General features: G+C 33.8%; 1 protein-coding gene across 1 annotated transcript in view; it reads right to left on the bottom strand.

Annotated features, from left to right (window-relative positions):
- cdh7a (cadherin 7a) overlaps positions 1-18762 on the bottom strand; it is a 102926-nt gene that overhangs the window by 18621 nt on the left and 65543 nt on the right. Inside the window, exons 5-9 of the mRNA XM_015354629.2 lie at positions 12691-12858; positions 10598-10785; positions 9219-9472; positions 7324-7460; positions 3762-3883 (exon numbers count right to left, since the gene is read on the bottom strand). Of these exons, the coding sequence (XP_015210115.2) occupies positions 3762-3883; positions 7324-7460; positions 9219-9472; positions 10598-10785; positions 12691-12858 (869 nt within the window). The remainder of the gene's footprint in view (positions 1-3761; positions 3884-7323; positions 7461-9218; positions 9473-10597; positions 10786-12690; positions 12859-18762) is intronic.

Here is an 18762-nt window from a genome sequence, read left to right as displayed (position 1 = left end):
GACAAATTTTTGAAGAACTATGGGATTTACTGAGGGACATTCTGGGTCATTGGGATAAACACAGATTTTGAGATACCTTATTGATAACAAAAACATTAAACCTGCTTTTATTGTAAACTGCAGATTGTGAAGTTAAATACTATACATTTTTAAATAAAGAGTACTATTTTATTTTTGTATTTTAATACATATTATACATTTTATACAGAACTGCTTCAGTCTAATCTTATATAATACCAGTGGTAAGTAAATTATGTAATTTGGATCTATTGTATCTTTTTTTTTCAGTGTTTGTGCTCCTTTTTTTAAACAGATATTTTACTATCACAATAACGAGTAAGAGACCATAACTGTTAAATAATGGTGGCGTCATTTTAATCAAATCAGCATATTACAAAATCAACTGAACAACAGTTTTAAAAGTGCAAACGTTCTTTTTTTCTTTTTGTAATCAACATCAGTTCTGAGTATTTCAATTCTCAGAGTCTGTGAGTCTGATATTCTTGTGAAAAATAAAATAACAGTAAAAACTAAAAACACGTGACATACAGGAATTGTAACTGTAACCATAGAGACTCCTGTTTTTCTGCTGTGCTAAAAATTGTCATAATGAGTGGTGAAAGCTGCAGTTTTTACACATTTTATTGCTGCAGCTCTCAAGCAAGAAAGTGTTCATCAGAGTGGATCTCTAGTTAAATCTGAACACAGATTTATTTTACGCATCCTCATCTTAAAATCACTGACACAATATAAATGTATGTCACTTATTTAATGTTCAATTGCTCTTCTAGTCTTTTTCACAGCTTTCATGGGATATAGTTTCATTAATCAGTGAAAAACAAGGAATTATCATTTCATAGCTAATAAATTATCAGTAGATTTTATTAATACTACCACAGACTTTCTTTCACTTAGGTTACCTTACAGAGTTTTCAGCACGGAAGTAGTTATTCAGTACTGATGTTTAGTAAAATGACCTTAACAACAAAGAATAGGGAAATGTATTCATTAGATTATATAAATACACAGAGATGGATTGTAGCTACCCAAGATGCAAGTGGGGAATCAATTGGAAGTATTTGTCCATCCTTGTGTTTGAGAACTTTGTTGATTCTGCCAGACAAGAAAAAAAGAGTACCTACAGATAACCCAGGGACCTCTGCTTTCCAGTTTCAAAAGTAAATACAGATTTGCTGTGACCAGGGCCTAAAAGCTTTAGTAATTATTATTGCACAGACAGTTTTATTGCTTAGGGAGCTTTCCACCTAAGACAAGAGCCCTGCTTAGAAACCATTTTACATCTTCAAATCTCATCCACTCCACTGCTTTCCAATCAGGCTAGAAAACCAAGCTGTTTATTTTTTAAATGGACCTTTTTACCCAATTAAAATATTTTGTGGATCTGCAGCAAGCAGTTCAAAGTTGGAGGAGAGGGAGGGCATTGAGGATGGTTTGATGGATCTTGGTACATTTAGTGCCTGCATTGAATTGCATAGACATCTAATTAAGAAGGTTAGATTGCAAAGAGTAAAAATTCATTAGGCAATTAATTGATGCATTGCCCTGGGTCATCTCTGTGTCACTAGTAATAGAATTTTGGGGTCTTAGGTTAGTTCCTAAAAGACCTAAAAGAAAGTGTTTACATAATCTTCTTTAATTTTTAAATCTTCTTCCTGAAAATCTTCTTATCTCTTGTACAGTATGTGTGGGTTTAGCATTATAAAAATGTTACTTTTATTATTTCTACACTCTTATATGCTATTTTGAAATCTTCACAATAGTGCAGAGCTGTCATTCAAGGCATAGTTCTTTAATATTGTCAAAAGAATCTACAAAAAAAGAATAATGAAGATAGTGAAAATTGGGTACTATAATTCAACCCATTATCAGAAAGTTGCTTTTCCTGATAAAAGTCACAGCAATCCAGGGACAATCTTGAAAGTGCTGGTAAAAGGTAGGATTACTACCTGAATGGGATGCCTGTCTGTCATAGGGCACAAACACACACTGTATAAGCAATAAGCACACAATATGGTGTTCCTATTGCTTGCTTGTGAATATCCAAGTACGGTATATAATGGATCAGAGAAACTAGAGGCTATGCAATGATAGGCACACTTTCTGCTCCTATTTTGTTAACTATTTTCTTGTAAAAGAAATACTGCAGGGCTGTGATTCTGTGCATTCATGACTATAAGAGAAACAGTGAAAGTGACTTTTTGTGTAATACAGAACTATTATAACACAATTTCAAACTTTTAGTTTTAGCAGTGACTCACTTATCCGTTTCATGCATCTATGTATTGGCAAGAGTGTTGGAAACTACTGCACTATATTATACTGTAGGGAAAATAAATTAATATTGCAGCCAAGGAAGAATCACTAACAATCCGTAAAAGTTATGTCTCCTGAAAAGGATGTTTTAATATGAGTGACTTAATTAGGAAAAAAAAAACAGGTTATTGAATTCAAGCACAATTTAAATCAGTGTCAGGAAGGCATGATCAGTCTCTTGTCCCCTTGTCCGATTATTGTTGATGATCACTCCTAGAAACAGCGTTTTCATAAATGTTACAGTGTTTAAAATATGACCAGAATTAGTAATACTTTTCTGTGAAAAGAAAACATGAAATTTGAAACAGCAAATTAAGAAATGGCACATTTACCTCCTGTAGAAACAATAACAAATTATTTCAGAGAGGAGTGGTGATAAAGGTTTTATTTGCAATTATACTGTATACTGTACAAACATGCCAAAGTAAAATCCTGAAAACTCTGGATCTAAGTTAATTTAACATTTAACCTTAAGGATTTTACATTATCAGAAAAAGAAATCAATGAATCGGGGGTTGGACATCAAACTGGTAAACTGGAGTAATCACAGAGACTATCAGAGATCTATTAGACATACTGTAATGTCTATTAGACATTTGCAAAACAAATACATTTGCTGTTTTTTAACTTTTTTGTACACAAAGAAATTAACGGTGACCTTACACACAGTAATGTGGAATTCAAACATGGAAAAGGTGAATTTCAAGTTTCAGCTTTTAAAAATTATTTTTAAATGATATTTTTGTAATATAATTTTGTGGTACTGTGGTGCTAATATTACATAATTAACTCCTCTACTTTACCACAAAAATATCCAGCATGGAAATAATATGTATGGAAAATCCAATGTTCAAAGGATGTGTTTAGTTTATATGGTAGTATATCCAACTTCATTTTCATGTTGCAGTCAGTTGAATGATACTACATTTCCTACATGAATGAGTAAAAAGTTGGCATTTTAATTTAATTGACCTAAATCACTAATCATTTGGAAATATCTGTCTTATATTCTTCAAATATGCATTCTCAGATAAGGACCTAAAAATACAGCATCATAGCACTGAATCTACCATTATGTTAAGAGTGCTTTTACCACTCTTACTCCTAGTAAATCATCATTGTTGACCTATGATGGTGGTATTAGTTGCATTAATTGCTGTGTGGCACTGGACTAGCGTAATTTTGTTCAGCACTTGAACCAAAGGTGATCTTCACTTGTGATTAAATGTAGAGTTATGTAAAGACAAAAACCCACCTTGACCAGAGAGAAAGGGATAAAGCATTAGTTTTATAACAGAACCCAGGATTTCTACATTTAGCAAACCTGCAAATGCAATGAAAAACAGTAGCCGTTATCATTGTAACTTAGCCTAATTATTCAAATCCAGTAATATTACAATAGTGTAGAAAATAGTTTTAAAAAGTACCTGTCCAGGTCGAGCATTTTCACATAGAAACGTTTCATATTCTATGGCAAATACTGGTGCATTGTCATTGATATCCATTACTATGATGATTGCAACCCCTCTTCCAACTTGTGTTGGATCTTCTGTAAAGTGCATAAAAAATAATATAAGATTGTATGCAACATACTCACAATATATGCTTATGGCTTAATATGTTATAATAGCTAAATCCTAAAATGAACAAGGCATACTTTAAAAATCCTTTTTGAGCAACAAAGGTAAGAAAACGCTGAAATAAAACTGGGGTAAATTTACTATTTTGTTCAACTAAAACTAAACACTACAGTGTAGTATTTTAATGGTGCAGTTTAATAAGGCATAGTGAAATTATAGGAATCAAGAAAACCGATGATGAAACAAAAAAGAGTATGAAAATCCTATTGTAATTATGCCACCTTAAACCTTCATTAAGGAGCAAATATTAATTAAATGCAAATTAAATGCAGCTGTTTAAAGAGATGCTTATACAGTACATGTGTAGATCTAGATATACTGTATATACTGTATACAGCTTATTATGACATTTCAGCAACAAGGATTGAGACACACCAACTACTACCGTAATCGATTGTTAAAATAAAAGAGAAACATTATAATACTGCTTTCAGAAAAGATTTCAAATAAATTAATTTTGTACATCTGGATGTAATAGTAGCACACCTGCTGTTGATTTAGTAGGGTGAAAGAGGAGGAGAAATGCATCTGTAATTATAATTTGTTCTTTCCAGAGTATCATTGGAGATAGCACTAAACTGCATGCTGTCTGAGACATTAAAGTGATTGTTTAATGCTACAGAGAACAAAGAAAATCATTTACTCAGTTGCTAGAGGCCACATAAAGTAACACATTCACAGACATCTGGATATGCAGTTCTTTTCCTGGTTTTACTTGTGTTCCATTTTCAAAATATATTGGCATCTTTTAAAGGACCCTTGAACAAAATAATGTAATTTTTATAAAAAGTTCAATTGTACAGTGTACTATAACTAGATAGATATGTAACCATACTCTGGTTACACTTAGGGTCCATTTAGGTTTATTGGCTTCTGGCCGAATGTGTGAGTGTGTGTCTTTGTCTTTGTGGCATCTTGTCATTAAACCAACTCATTTTCACATTTAGTAGAACCGTTTTCAAACAGACAATTTTTTTAATATACTGAGATTGAAAAGATTTTTTTTCTAACTGCAATAATTTCATTAACAGGAAAAAAACAAGATCTTGTTGCCACAAGTGCACTGACATTCTGTTGAACATACTGTACATTAAATAAATGAATTCATTATGGTGAGTAGCATATGTCATCAACAGGATTCATCAACAGGGGGCCTACTCTGAAAGTGACAGGCTAGTGGCATGAGTGGCCATCATCAGTAGAAATATCTGTGATATATGCTATGCAAAAGACTTCTGATGCTATCTAATGGGACACTGCCCTAGTCCATGACATGTCAGAATGAACCTGCAGGAACAGAGGTACTGTACCATGATCATTGTAGTGTCATGCAATCATGTTGCCATCAAATTGAGCTCTGCAGCAGACATCTATAGCTCAGACCATTACTTCATTAATTGGCCTGCTGTACACAAGAATTAGTGTCTTCTCTTGCATGTCTGCACCACAATAGTGTATACAAAATCTTGTTTTCAAGAGGATTTCCATCACCAACATAAAGGTGGCTAGATGACATGATCTTTTGTTAAGCCAAGCATGCAATGTTTTGCAAACTCTTCCTATGGTGTTCCATTTTATGCAATTACAAAATGAGGCATACACATTTTTAAACTTAATATTTTATTCAATACCTATATCCTTAAACCAAATATTTCCTTAATATTTAAGATAAGTTACAGTAATTATCACCACAAATGTAAAAAATACAGGTATTATGCTGCATAAATAATCAGAACTGACCCATGAATATTTGGTGGAAGTACATATTGTCAATTCAAAGCTGAGAGCCTTTTTGGCAAGTGTCTATAATTTGTGCACACTAGCTTGGTGCAATTTAAGGCTATTTTCCAATAATTATTTGTTCAAAATCTCTGAAGTTACTTGGGGATTGCTGCAGTATCTCAATAAATTTCAAGTTAAGATTTTGACTAGGACCACACCAAGACTTGCCAGTATTTTGTTCACCTACAGTATGTTCCCATCAATCTTCCCAATCATTGCTGATGAGAAGCAGAACTACAACCCAATTCTTAATAGTAAGAATGGTGTTGACAGAGTGATGCACTCAGTCATTATGTGTTTGTGCCAGATACAACACTCTGCATTTAAACCAAAAAGTCTTGTCTGACAACACCTTTTGCCGCATATTTGCAGTATCAATTAGGTCTTTGTTGAAAACCCCAGGCAGGTCTTGGGATGTTTCCATCTCAGGTTCCATAGAAGGCCCTTTTTATGACTAAGATATTGTTGACCCATGAACATTTTCTTTAATTTCAGCCACAAAACTCATCATTACTCTGTAACTCTGTAAATAGCCTTTAAACTCACTGTGGGATCGCTAACCAGTCTTCCTCTTTCCCAGCTGCTCAGTTTGGTGAAGGAGGTGTCTGACTGTCTTCCACTTCTTAATGACTTCACTATGCTCAAATAAATATTGAAGGTCTTCACCTAAATACAGAACCTTCACCTAATCCTTGCCTTTATTATATCTCTGAATTTTTCTGAAAGCTTCGTGGTCTTCATTGTTGACTTTTTGTATGACATTCTCTACCTGACTGGGGGACTTTAAAAACACGGGTTTACTTTATTCTGAAATAATAATATGAACTACTACTATTGCTCAAAGACAGATGCCAGTCAACTAACTGTGGCTCATCAATGTAGTTTTGTGCACAGCAAAGGGTTTGAATACTTATGCAACAATTACTTTTGCATTTTTATTTCATGTTAACAATTTATTTACTTATTTCTTTTAGTTTATTTTTTCCAGATGTGTGGAGTACATTGAGTGTATAACAAATATTAATTGGTGCTTAAAAGTGTTATGACAGCAAGTTTCAAAACAAATAAATGCAAAAAAACATTGCAAGGGTCTGAATACTTTTTCAAGGCACTGTTCCTTTTTGTGTTTTTATTTTCACAAGTCTTAACATTCAACAGATTATACCACCTCATCACCTCTACCAAATAATTTCTCAATAATTATTTAAAGCTTATGCAATAGACAAAATTTCCCAAGAGTATCAAGATCTGCCAAGAATTATCAATGCATACAACAGCAAAAACATTTCTTCGGTATCCAAATCTGTGAAGTTTATTTTTTTATAAACATACAGGCAATGTGTAATATGTTTCTTTTTATGTTCAGTATATAATTTTATATTTTTATTGAATTACAGTACACTGAATGAATTAAAGACAAACATGTGACATACATACGGTATCACTTCTTAGACCAAATAGTGCTAATTCAAAATGAGCAGATTAAAAATGATTTATTCATTGATTATTTAAGTATTAAAAAGAAAAGAATATAAAACAAATGAAATCTTTGTTTTGTAATACTTACGACTTTCCATTGCAAAAATGGTAATATTGTGGACTGCATTCATTTCTCTATCCAGCTGTTTCGCTATACTAATGACTCCCGTCATGGCATCAATATTAAAGAACCTCTCAAGGTCTGTATTACGATCTATTGAATATCTGGAATGATGAGAAAAAATGTAATTTAATAAAATCCAGCTTTTTGTCAAGGTTTTCAATTTGAAGTCTAGGTGATGAATTGTATTTGTGTCTCAATTTGTAAACAAACAGTAGTTGAAAGTAGCCAAATTATACATACAAATGAAAATCTAGTTGTCTGGAGTACTTTTTTTTAATTTCATGGTTACATATCCTTTGATGGCATCTAAGATTATTCTGAGGAAACAAAATCTACTGTGACACTTAAGAGACTTTCTGTAATATTATAAATATCAAATCCTGGTCTAAGGTCACTTGTTGTCCACAGTTTTTCATTCAAATCCAGCTCTTAAGAACCTTAATCTGCTCATTATCAGTTTAATTGGATTGAATTAAGCTCTTCAGGTGCTGGTGCTTTAGAAATCTAGGAAGTCTACAGAAGCTGCTGTTGATTTATTTAAAGTGATTATTCCATGTGGTTTTAAGTAATATGGCTCTGTATTTGTTTTATACAGAGCTTAATTTTCTCATTCTTCCTCTTCGTAATTATTGTATGTCTAACTAATATTGCCAAGTGATGATTTTTTTTTCTGTGGATACTTTAGTGAATTAATATAATTTAGTGAACCATATGTCCAAAATACAGGGATGAAGCTTGGGTGCTTTTGGAAGATTAACTATTTTGCTAGATTGCACTAACATATTGATTTGACATATGGACCCTGAATGCACAAATGATCACAAAGCACCAGACATCCGGGATGGTTGCAATATGAAAAAAGAGACAGAAGTGAATTGCTCAGGTAAGACAAAAGAGAGAAAACAGTTTGGCAGTGGGGTAACCGCGTTGCAAAAAGAGTGGAACATACAGTATTTTGAGGAGAGTCAATTTTCTTCCTATTAACTGAATTAAATTTAAATGTCGCAAAATAAACAACAAACCCAGTGCAATCTACTTTATAACAAAATAGTTTTAAACAGGCAATTTAAAATCCAGATACTTAAAAAAAGCTGCCAATTTTCAGAGTTTTTACGCTGATGTATAATTTGCTTCACTTCTCCCACTTTCACTCTTTAAGGCTTGTAGCTACTCAGTTATGTTGCTGAAAGCTTATATCTTGGCTTCTTTCAATAAATGGCTGGATGAGATACTGAGAATACTTATCTTCTAACGACCAAACTTAGATGGACAAATGGCCTCCTCTTGTTTGTAAGTGTTCCTGTGTTCTGATGTATTCCACTTTTTTCCATTCTCCAAATGAAATGCCAATGCCATTTAAAAAAATACGGTTAACTACAAAAAGTGCTTATTGTTATTCTCATCACCACCTCTGCTGCACATTATCTACTGCATGATTTAAAATCTTAAATCTACATTTTTCTTAAAAAAATTCAAAGGAAATCAAACTTGAAAATCACTTAATAATTTTGAATGGATGGAGAATACAAAGGTATTTTGAAAAATATTTGTGTAAAAAATGTCTAGTTGAGTCCCCTGATTCTTCCAGAATACTCAGACTGTCTTATTTTAAAGACCAGTTTTGAAGACGGCTGTATAATCATATCAAGGAGTGACCAACTGTAATAACACAAAGATTATATCTACTGTAAGAAAATATAGATGTAAGAATCAATGTAAGAAGGATGAAATATCTTTTAATGATCTATCTATGTTTTATGAAGATGTTTTCCCTTCACCTGAGAGCTGCTCATGTTAAATGATCACATTACTTAATACATTAAGAAAAATGGAATAAAAGGTTATTTTCTCTAGCATACCTAATTGGACTGTTAGAGGCATCTGGGTCATGTGCCGATACTGTTCCAATGATAGTGCCAACCTTTGCCGCCTCAGAAACAATCATTTTGTTCAGTGGAGATGTAAAGATTGGTGGTTCATCCACATCCTCAACAGTGATATTGACTGTTGTTATGTCACTGAAGGGCCCCAGGCTCAGAAACTGAGGGTCAATGTTTTTGTTTGTAGCTTCAATTCTCAAAGTGTAATTTTCTTTCGTTTCGAAATCAAGCCCCTGTAAAAAATACAAGCGAAAAATATGCTTCTAAATATCAATCACACATTTTCAAAGTCATAAAAGCTGCACAATCCTTAGCTACTCTCCACATTGTTAATAAAAACAATGCATTATGTTTCTTCTTTCAGTAGTTAATAGCCATTTTTATACTGAATACTTGTACATATTCTGAAGAATATGATGTCCTGCACATATCATCATCATTACTCTTTTTGAGATTGTCAGTTTTTAGATGTATTATTAATTCTCAATTTAGGAATATATGTGACATAATGTTTTTCAAGTGTTTCCACAGGGAAGTGATCAGGCCATGTGCTAATTGGTCAGGCAATCACAAAAGCATTGATACATTATCTTAACTGAGCACATTAATATACAGTAGTCAATCTCTTGAAATATCACTGCTATTGCTTCAATTCCTTCCACTTTTAAGCTTCTAAGTTCAGTGTGAAGAGTTAACATGTTAAATTCTAAAATCTCACATTACAAACAACTCGAGAGAAAGTGTATTTCTGTAAAATGAGTAATAAAAAACCTAGCAATTTCCTAGTTCAGTCAGCATGCTTGTTCTAAATTGGACTCTACCTTCCAACTTCCAAATAATTATTATATATTGAATAATGTTTTTAAACCAGTTATAATGTAAGAGTTTGTAGCCTATTTTAATGGCTACAACTTCAAAGAAGTGCAATTTTGATATTTATGTTCAGTATTAACATTTAAAGAAAAATATTCTCAAACTACCAGGTTTGTTTTTAAGTGTTGTTTTCCCAACACCCTTGTACAGAATTTGTTATAGAAATTTTCAATTTCACTAACATATCCCCCTCCTGTAGTGAATTTCTTATGTTTAGTGACCATTCTGAAAAATTACATAAAATTAATATGAACATCGGTAACAAACAAAAAGACTATAAGACATTCTTTAAAACTATGGTAAAGGACAACTGTTGTCTAGATAATTTGAAAGGGGTAACTGTTAAATAAACAGAGATCAAACTTATTTATGAACTTATTTTGAAATTAAGAAATGAAAATGATTTACGTTAACAGTTATTTTATGAAAAGAAAAAAAACAGTTTACAAAATGCTCTGAATTCATACATCTTTAGGGTACACTACCTTTTGAAGAGTTATGACTCCCTCCTGAGTTTCTTTGTTGGCAGAAACTTTGAACATCCCAAGGCCATCCCCATCTATAATCCTGTATTCCATTTCAGCATTTGGTCCCACATCAGCATCAGCAGCTTTTATCTTTGCTACCATGGATGCTACAGGCAAAGACTCAGGCACCTTATATCGATAGATTTCTGCAAAACCCAACATGGTTATTGATGAGGCAATTTTCTTGCTCTTATCAACCGTTTTCTAAACAGCTAGGCTGTTTAGTTTTTACTTTGCTGATTGAACTGATTTTGTCTCCAAGTGGCTTTCTTCAAATGTCTGTTTAGATGTCACAACAAACAGGTTTAAACAAGCTGGGCACTTCTGCCATTGAAAATAATGTTTCTGAAATAAATGAGCACCATTATTAGAAAAGCTTTTTCAATGCCTATTCTTAATTAGATCCATTTCACAAGATAATTGTGCGTACACAGTATATACAATTTACTATGAAATTGAAGTATTAAAAAAGTCATTAAATACTTCAGTATCGTTGGAGGAATTATGTTTGGCCTCGAAATTTAAAAATACTGTACAATTTATTTCTCCTTCTCACAGTTCTTAATGTTTTTTTAATAATGGGGATTACAAAAGAAAGAGTACAATAGATACCGTTGGGAGAACAATTGCCAGGTGATAGAGCAGATCCAGTACTATACAGAATACCTATAACTGATAACATAGAGCTAATTCCAAAGAATCAGGATTTTTCAGATGTAAAGTTAAAATTAGATAAGCTTCATAAAGAAATAAATCCTTTAAACAAGAACCAAAGTGAATATTTTGATAAGGCATATTTTTCTCCTTGATTCAACAAATTGTCTGATGAGTCTTCTTCCTTACCTATAAAACCTAATTACATGCTTTTTCCCCACTCAGAAAGTCATAATCACAATCCACAAACACAACTGCAGACATTTATTAAAGCTTTTTTTCTCCACTTCAGCAGCCTGATATTATGCAGTGTTTTGATTAGCCATTTTGTTTCAAAATGCTAATTTACTTAACGTTGTTTGCCAGCGCATAATCTTTTTTGATGGCTTTTTAATACACCGTGGAATGGCTGCACCTTAAATGGCAAAATTGCTTCCCTTTTTTCAATCCCTTGATCCTGAGCCTGCTGGGATCTCAAATGGAAAGTAGCAAACTGAGTTAGCAATCACTAGTGTACATGGTGGGTGATAATAAAATATTGATTCTGTCCAATGACCTTGCTATTACAGTTTAAAAGAGCCCCCTACTCAGCAGTATTACCTAGATTAACCCAGTAGTTTATTTTAACTTTTTACTTTTGCGTCAAGATACGACACTGTTATGCATCAGCACAGATCTGTTTTTCAGTGTTTAAAGCTGCACTCACAGCATCATATACCTCATTTACATTTTTTTGCCATACGTTCTATAGTCCATACTGTGATGAATTGTAACATAAAAATGTTATGGTCACCTGGAAACAAAATCATAAAAAAAACTTAAATTTCATAATCTCCTTTTTAATATCCCTTGATACCCATGAAAACATGATGTCTAAAAGGATAAAGGCATCATTCTGCAAACAAAGGTTAATGTAGTATTATTACAAAAGTTTTATTATATGCATCCTCATAAGTTTTTTAAAAAAATCAAACTACACTCACCTTCACAAGGACAATTAAATTCAGAGTCTTTCTGTCTGCAGTTCATTTGACATCACCAAACACTGCTACAGATGTTACATGTAATGGCATGTATCCAGTATCTAATAGGAATACTGGATTCACATCAGCCATAAGAATACATTCCTGCACTACATACAGTATAAGCTAACTTGAACTGAGTGCTATAGATTTTTAACTTTTTAAGATTATAAAAGAGCTACAGGTACATCACTTAAAAAGTTTGAGCAAAAGAGGACAATGTAAAGAACACAGCCTCTTTTCTGGGATTCAAAAACATCTCAGAATTAAACTTCCCTTAATGAAACATAGAACAAATAAACAAAATAAAATGTATTGATTTAGAATTTTAACGAGCATCAGTAAAGGGGCAATAGTAAAATTCAGTATCCTTACTGTGTGAGAAGCGTGGTGGATTGTCATTAACATCTGTGAGAGTGACAGTGACAGAGGTTGTTCCAGATAATCCTCCCATTTGTCCTACCATGTCCTTGGCTTGAATTACCAAAAGATACTGATCCTTCAGCTCCCTGTCCATACTGGGAAGAGCAGTCCTAATAATTCCTGTAAAAAACAAAAAGTGAAAATTTAAACACATTTTATAAACAAATGATGCTTAAAAGGTTTTATATATTAAATAATATATTCCCTTTATTCTACATCCTGATATCCCTTTTAATTCAACCAATAATAATCAAGGATCCATTAATCAGTAAAAGCACTTATTTGAGATAATTCCTGTAATTCCATTATACTTTATGTGTCCACCTTTAATGCATTGTATTCAACTTCCTGACCCTATATAGTTTATCGATCAGCAATTGTTTTTAATTAAATAAAAGTACCTGTAATATTATATATTGACTGTTTATAACATACACATACACTTCTCTGAATACAATGCAGCAATTACAGTGATGGTATGTGTTAAAAACAAAGACTGTTAAGGTTGTTGGCCAGGGGGAAAAATTAAAGGAAATAAATTTCATGAACTGATTTTTTTAAAAATAAAAATTAAAAAGAGTATCCTAATCAGTAAACGCTATAGATGTTCTTGTTCAATTGGTAAATTAACTGAAAATACAACTATGTCTATAGCATTAAAAAAAATATTAACACATGTCCCATGAATACAATCCAAAAACTATTATACATTACTAACATTTAAATTACATAATAAAAAGTCAGATTTAGCTTTATTGGTAAATTCTGCACCACTGGACACTTATGAAGATGCTGATGAAGTCACCTAAGTATTTTAGAGGATGTCCCGCTGATAGTTCTTTTTAAACTTGAGATTGTCCTGGATTTATTATAGTTTTCTGTCCATAAAATAACTTTAGTTGTTTTCATTTTCCTTCGCTAGAATGTTGTGGTACTGATTTATTGCTCATTAGAGTACAGGCTGCCAGTATTTTGTAAGGATCAGAGAATGAGTTGCTGACACTTTTAGATTTAAAACATAGTAAGTATCATGTAACATGAGGAGGTGTTGTGAAATAACCCCTGGCCTTTTTGAAAGTGCTGTGCTGCTTGTTTACTGTATTTGTTTTACAGTATGTGGGTCACAAGATGAAATTCCATTTTTTGGGCTGGAGCTAATATATTTGAATCTATTCATTTATTGCTAATGTCTTAAACATTTACAGAATTTGGTCTTATCTTTGGTTTATTTTGTGTTCTTCTGTAATTGTATCTTTTACTTCTTTTGTTTATTTTAAGAAATATAATGATTTGAACTTAAAATACTATCATACAACCTAGAACCACACATCAGTTAAAGCCAGTGAAACAGAAATGTTGAAAAAAATACTTCTCATCATGTACATTTAGGACAGCCTTCTTGATTTTTTGTGAGCAGAATGCCAATTAAAGTGGCTGTTCACAGAAGCATTGAGTTGGCTTGCACCTGTGTGAGCCATTGTTACAGGCTGCCGTCAGAAAAGATTTCACGGCAATGGTCAGTGAAGGTCATTCTAGTTGAAAACGCTTGTCTACAGCATGTATATACTTCTGTCCACATTTTTATGTTCAGTGCTTTTATATCCTAAAATAATATGACTTCAGCTACAGCTGTAAAAAAGAAAAAAATGAATTGCATAATTTATAAAAAGTGATCACGTTGAGGGCATAATCTTCTAAATAGGAGATCAATATACTGTATATAATTCTTGTCCTTCTGTTTGTTTTGTTTTAAGGATTTAAAACAATTCATATGCTACATGATAGTGAGTCTAATAATTGTGCTTCTCAAAGCACAGTGAAGACAATGTCTATTGATCTGTAAACAACATGCAGAGTACAGAGGGTGTTGAAAGCACTGACCCTCCCTTAGACCTCCACCACATTGTAATGTGTTAAAACATTAAATTGCAACACATTTGAGCAGGATTAACAAAACATACTTAACATTTTGATGGGCCATACTCATTTTCATTGTAAATTTTTTTGTGAAAAATAGAAAACTGAAAAACCTTTAACATTTCATATTTAGTTGCTCCCCTATTGCAGCAATTACAGCCTCAAGGCTTTTGTGGTACAGTATGTTGTTACCAGCTTTTCACATGTTGCAGGTTTAATTTTTGCCTACTCTTCATTGCAAAATTGCTCCAGCTGTTGCAGATTACAGGGGGAGCAGTGGTGTACAGCAACCTTCAGTTCCTGTTATAAATTTTCTATGGTATTTAAAGTAAGTCTTTGGCAGGGCCCCTCAAGGACTTCCACCTTCTTCTTTTTAAGCCTCTCTAGGGTTGCGTTGGCTTTGTGTTTATGGTCCTTGTCCTTTTGAAATATGAATTTCCGTCCCAGTTTCAAATCTTTTGCAGACTGCTCCAAGTTTTGCTCCATCCATTCTGCCTTCTATTTTAACAAATATACCACTCCCTACTGATGAAACGCAACCCCACAACATTATGCTGCCACCGCCATGCTTCAGTATGGGAATAGTGTTTTTTAAGTGTTAAGTAGCGCTCTTCTTTTGTCAGACATAGGCCAAATAACTCAATTTGTGTTTCAACAGACCACATTTTTTTCCACATCAGTTCAGAGGCTCCCACATGAGTTTTTGGATATTCAGAACAGGACTTCATGAGAGCTTTTTTTCAAATATGGCTTCCTCCTCAGCACTCTACCTTATAGCCCAGGTTTATGGAGTTTGTGAGCTGTTGTTGACTCACTCACAATTTCTCCAATCTCAATTTTGTGACATTGAAGGTCTTTGAGGGTTGTTTTGGGGCTGTTGCTTGCTTCTCTGACCGATGTGCTTCTTGCCAGGCTGCTAAATATTGGAGGACAAACTGGTTGCTGAGGATTCTGAGTAGTTTTATGTATCCCTCACTTCCTGATAGTTAATTTAACAGTAGTCTGTGGAATACTTATGCCTTTGAAATCTTTTTATATCCCTCGCCAGACTTGTGTCTGTCCACAGCTCTATTAGTTGTTGTGGAAACTATTTTGTTTTTGTCTTTGCTTTGTATGCAATGTCCAGTCCTGGGAACTCACACAGACAAGTGTATTTAACTTCACAAAGTGTTCAATCTGATTGATTAACGTGCACACAGGTGGATTGCAATCAACAAATTCTGAAGGCAAATGGCAAATGAGCTCATTAAGCAGCGTTCATTTTAAGGGGGTGAATACTTTTTAAATTATGATTTTTCAGGGTTTTATTTTTAACTATTTTTTAGCTCCAGAGTTTTAAACATATTGATATAGTAGAGGATGTTGTCTGGATGAAAGGGGAAAAAATGTAAGTCTATTGTGTTTATCATTTGTAACACACAAAATGTGGCAAAATACAATTGGAGTCAATACTTTTTCTACAGAAAAATAATTATTATACTTAAAATATATATATATTTATGATTATTATTAGGTTATTACAATAAAGATGAAATGTCATTGAGCAGATTGTAGATTGTATTGTGTGATGTTAGTTGGTGGTAAACTTTTACAACTATGTGAGAGAAGTCATAGGTGTTGTCTTGAGGAGATGTCAAAAGTTGGTTAATTAAGTGGGGACATACCTCATGTATGTCTCACAAGTGAAAAGATGTAGAGAATATGCCAGTTAAGTGTTAGGATATCACTGACTAGGAGCAGTTCAAAGCTGTATTACTCAGCTGAGCGTGTGAGTTAGAAGTTGTGTAGGCAAGTTAGGGAAGAAGGGGCAGATCCTGAGAAGAATACCAGAAGTGCACCAGAAGAGGAAAGTTTAGGAATGGAGGAGAAAGAGGAGACAAGAATGTCACTGAATGACTTGGAAGAGGAAGGGGAAGACATAATGGAGTCAAGAGGAATGGAGAAGGGGAAAAAAGATAAATGAAAGAAAAGGACGCCAGGTTAAGAAAGTGTCAGTCTGAGATGTGAGCACATCCAGGAAGGTGCACTTGATGAGTGGACAGAAGCATTAATATAGAAGAAAAAATTGTCTCAGAGACTCAAAAAGAGAAGAGGATCTGAGCATCATCTGCTCTTTTTAAAAGAGGTTTAAATGAAAAGCCAGTGATCACACTTCTTAAGGAGCAGGAGTAAAGAGAGAAAAAATCCAGCACAGAGCCTTGGAAGACACCACTGGAACGTGTGTGAGGGCAGGGGAGGAAACTGAGACCCAGTAAATATGATTTTCCAAGAAAAAAAGTGTAAATGGTGGCAGGGGTTTCCAGGTCAGCAAGTGTTCACACAAAGATAGTGAGATCCACAGTGTCAAAGGCAGCAGAGCGGTCAAGGAGGATTAGGACTGATGATAGGGAAGAAGGATGAGCTGATTGAATGGCACTGGTAACTAAGAGAAGAGCAGTTTCAATAGTGTGTTTTGGGTGAATGCCAAACTGGTGGGGGTCAAGAAGCGAGGGATGAGAGAGTTAAGTGGAGAACTGGTGGTGTGCCATCCATTTGATAGTTATGGAAAGGGGAGAAAAAAAGACAGGTCATTAGTTCTGAAGAGAATAGAGACAATGAGGAAGAAGCACACATAGTGGAAGTGATCTGGGACACTAGCCTAGAAGAGGCGGTTTGGGAGAGATGCCTGAACGCAGGTGATATATTTGTGACCAAACAGCAAGGAGGAAATTTTCTTTAACATGAAGTAAAACCAGTTTTGTCATGTGATGCATAACTGTTTGTACTTAAAATGTGAAATTATGGAGCTGTTACCCCAGCATGAATAGGCCTATTTTTTTGTTTCTTTTTGAAACAAAATGTTATAAAAATAAAATATTCATGAAATTGCTTGATCAATAAAAATCTGTCACACAATACTTTTTGAGGTCCTCTGACATATAAGTCAGGGTACTATTTTGAATATATGTTAGCACGTGCATGTGTACATACTGTATGTGTTTTACATACTGTACAGTATACTGTATATACAATATGGGAGACATAGTGGTGGAGTGGTTAGCATCTCCATGGTAAGCATCACTAAGGGCTTGGGTTCAATTCCTGGGATGCTACAGTATGTACATGGAGTTTTATATGTCCTTTCTGTGTGTGCCTGGGTTTTTGTTGGGTGCTCCAGTTTCCTCCCACAGCACAAAAACACACTGGTACTTTAGGTCAATTGGCTTCTGAAAAAAACTGGACCTAGTTGTGAGTGTATGCATGTCCATGGTGTATTTGTGTGTCTGCCCTCCAATGGACTGGTGTCCTGGCCAGAGTACACTCTCCTTGTGCCAGTTGCTTGCCAGGATAGTCTCCAGCTCCCCCACAAACCTGAATTGGAGGAAGCAGTTGATGAATGATATACTGTATATTTACTATGTTTTGCAAGTGAGGTCTAATTTCCTTTACTTCTACAATTTTAATCTGTTCTTTACATTAATCAGCCCAGGCATCTAAATACAGAGTGGTACAAATTAATGCTCTGTCAAGCTGTGATTTTATTTTCTCTTAATTGTAGATTTTATTCTAGTATTATCTTTAAGTCTTACAGTATTTGAACAAATAAAGAACCCTGGGTTGAAGCTTAGTTGAAATACAGAGGTTAATAAGCATAAACATTCATTCAAGATTGATTTTTATAACTTAACCTGCAGAAGCAAACTGTCTGAGAACCAATAATAGCAATTATTTCTGAGCCACAGTGAATTTATGATACCGCTACTGTTTTGCAGAGTCAGTTTCTCACTAACCTATGGTTCTGAGGAGCTCAGTTAAGTTTCTGTGCTTCTTGTAGCTTATAAAGGGCACAAAACATTCAAAGAAAGCACAAAACAAGAAAATGTCTCATATCGTGTGGTGGAAACATTAGTGAATCCATGTAAATGTGCATAATTCTATAGAAATTCCACTTTAAGCACTGTTTAAAGAATTTGTTTACACTGGAGTGATTGGTTACTTAACAACACTCTAATCAACACTCTAAACAAAGGCTGAGTCACATGGGAATGTGAAAAGGCAGAAGACAATAAGCAACAATGGAATGTAATGCATGGTATTCCAATATATTATTTTTAAATGTATTTGTGT

This window comes from Lepisosteus oculatus, chromosome 6 (genome assembly GCF_040954835.1).
Source record: "Lepisosteus oculatus isolate fLepOcu1 chromosome 6, fLepOcu1.hap2, whole genome shotgun sequence".
Taxonomy (NCBI): Eukaryota; Metazoa; Chordata; class Actinopteri; order Semionotiformes; family Lepisosteidae; genus Lepisosteus; species Lepisosteus oculatus.
This window is presented reverse-complemented; position numbering and strand designations above follow the sequence as displayed.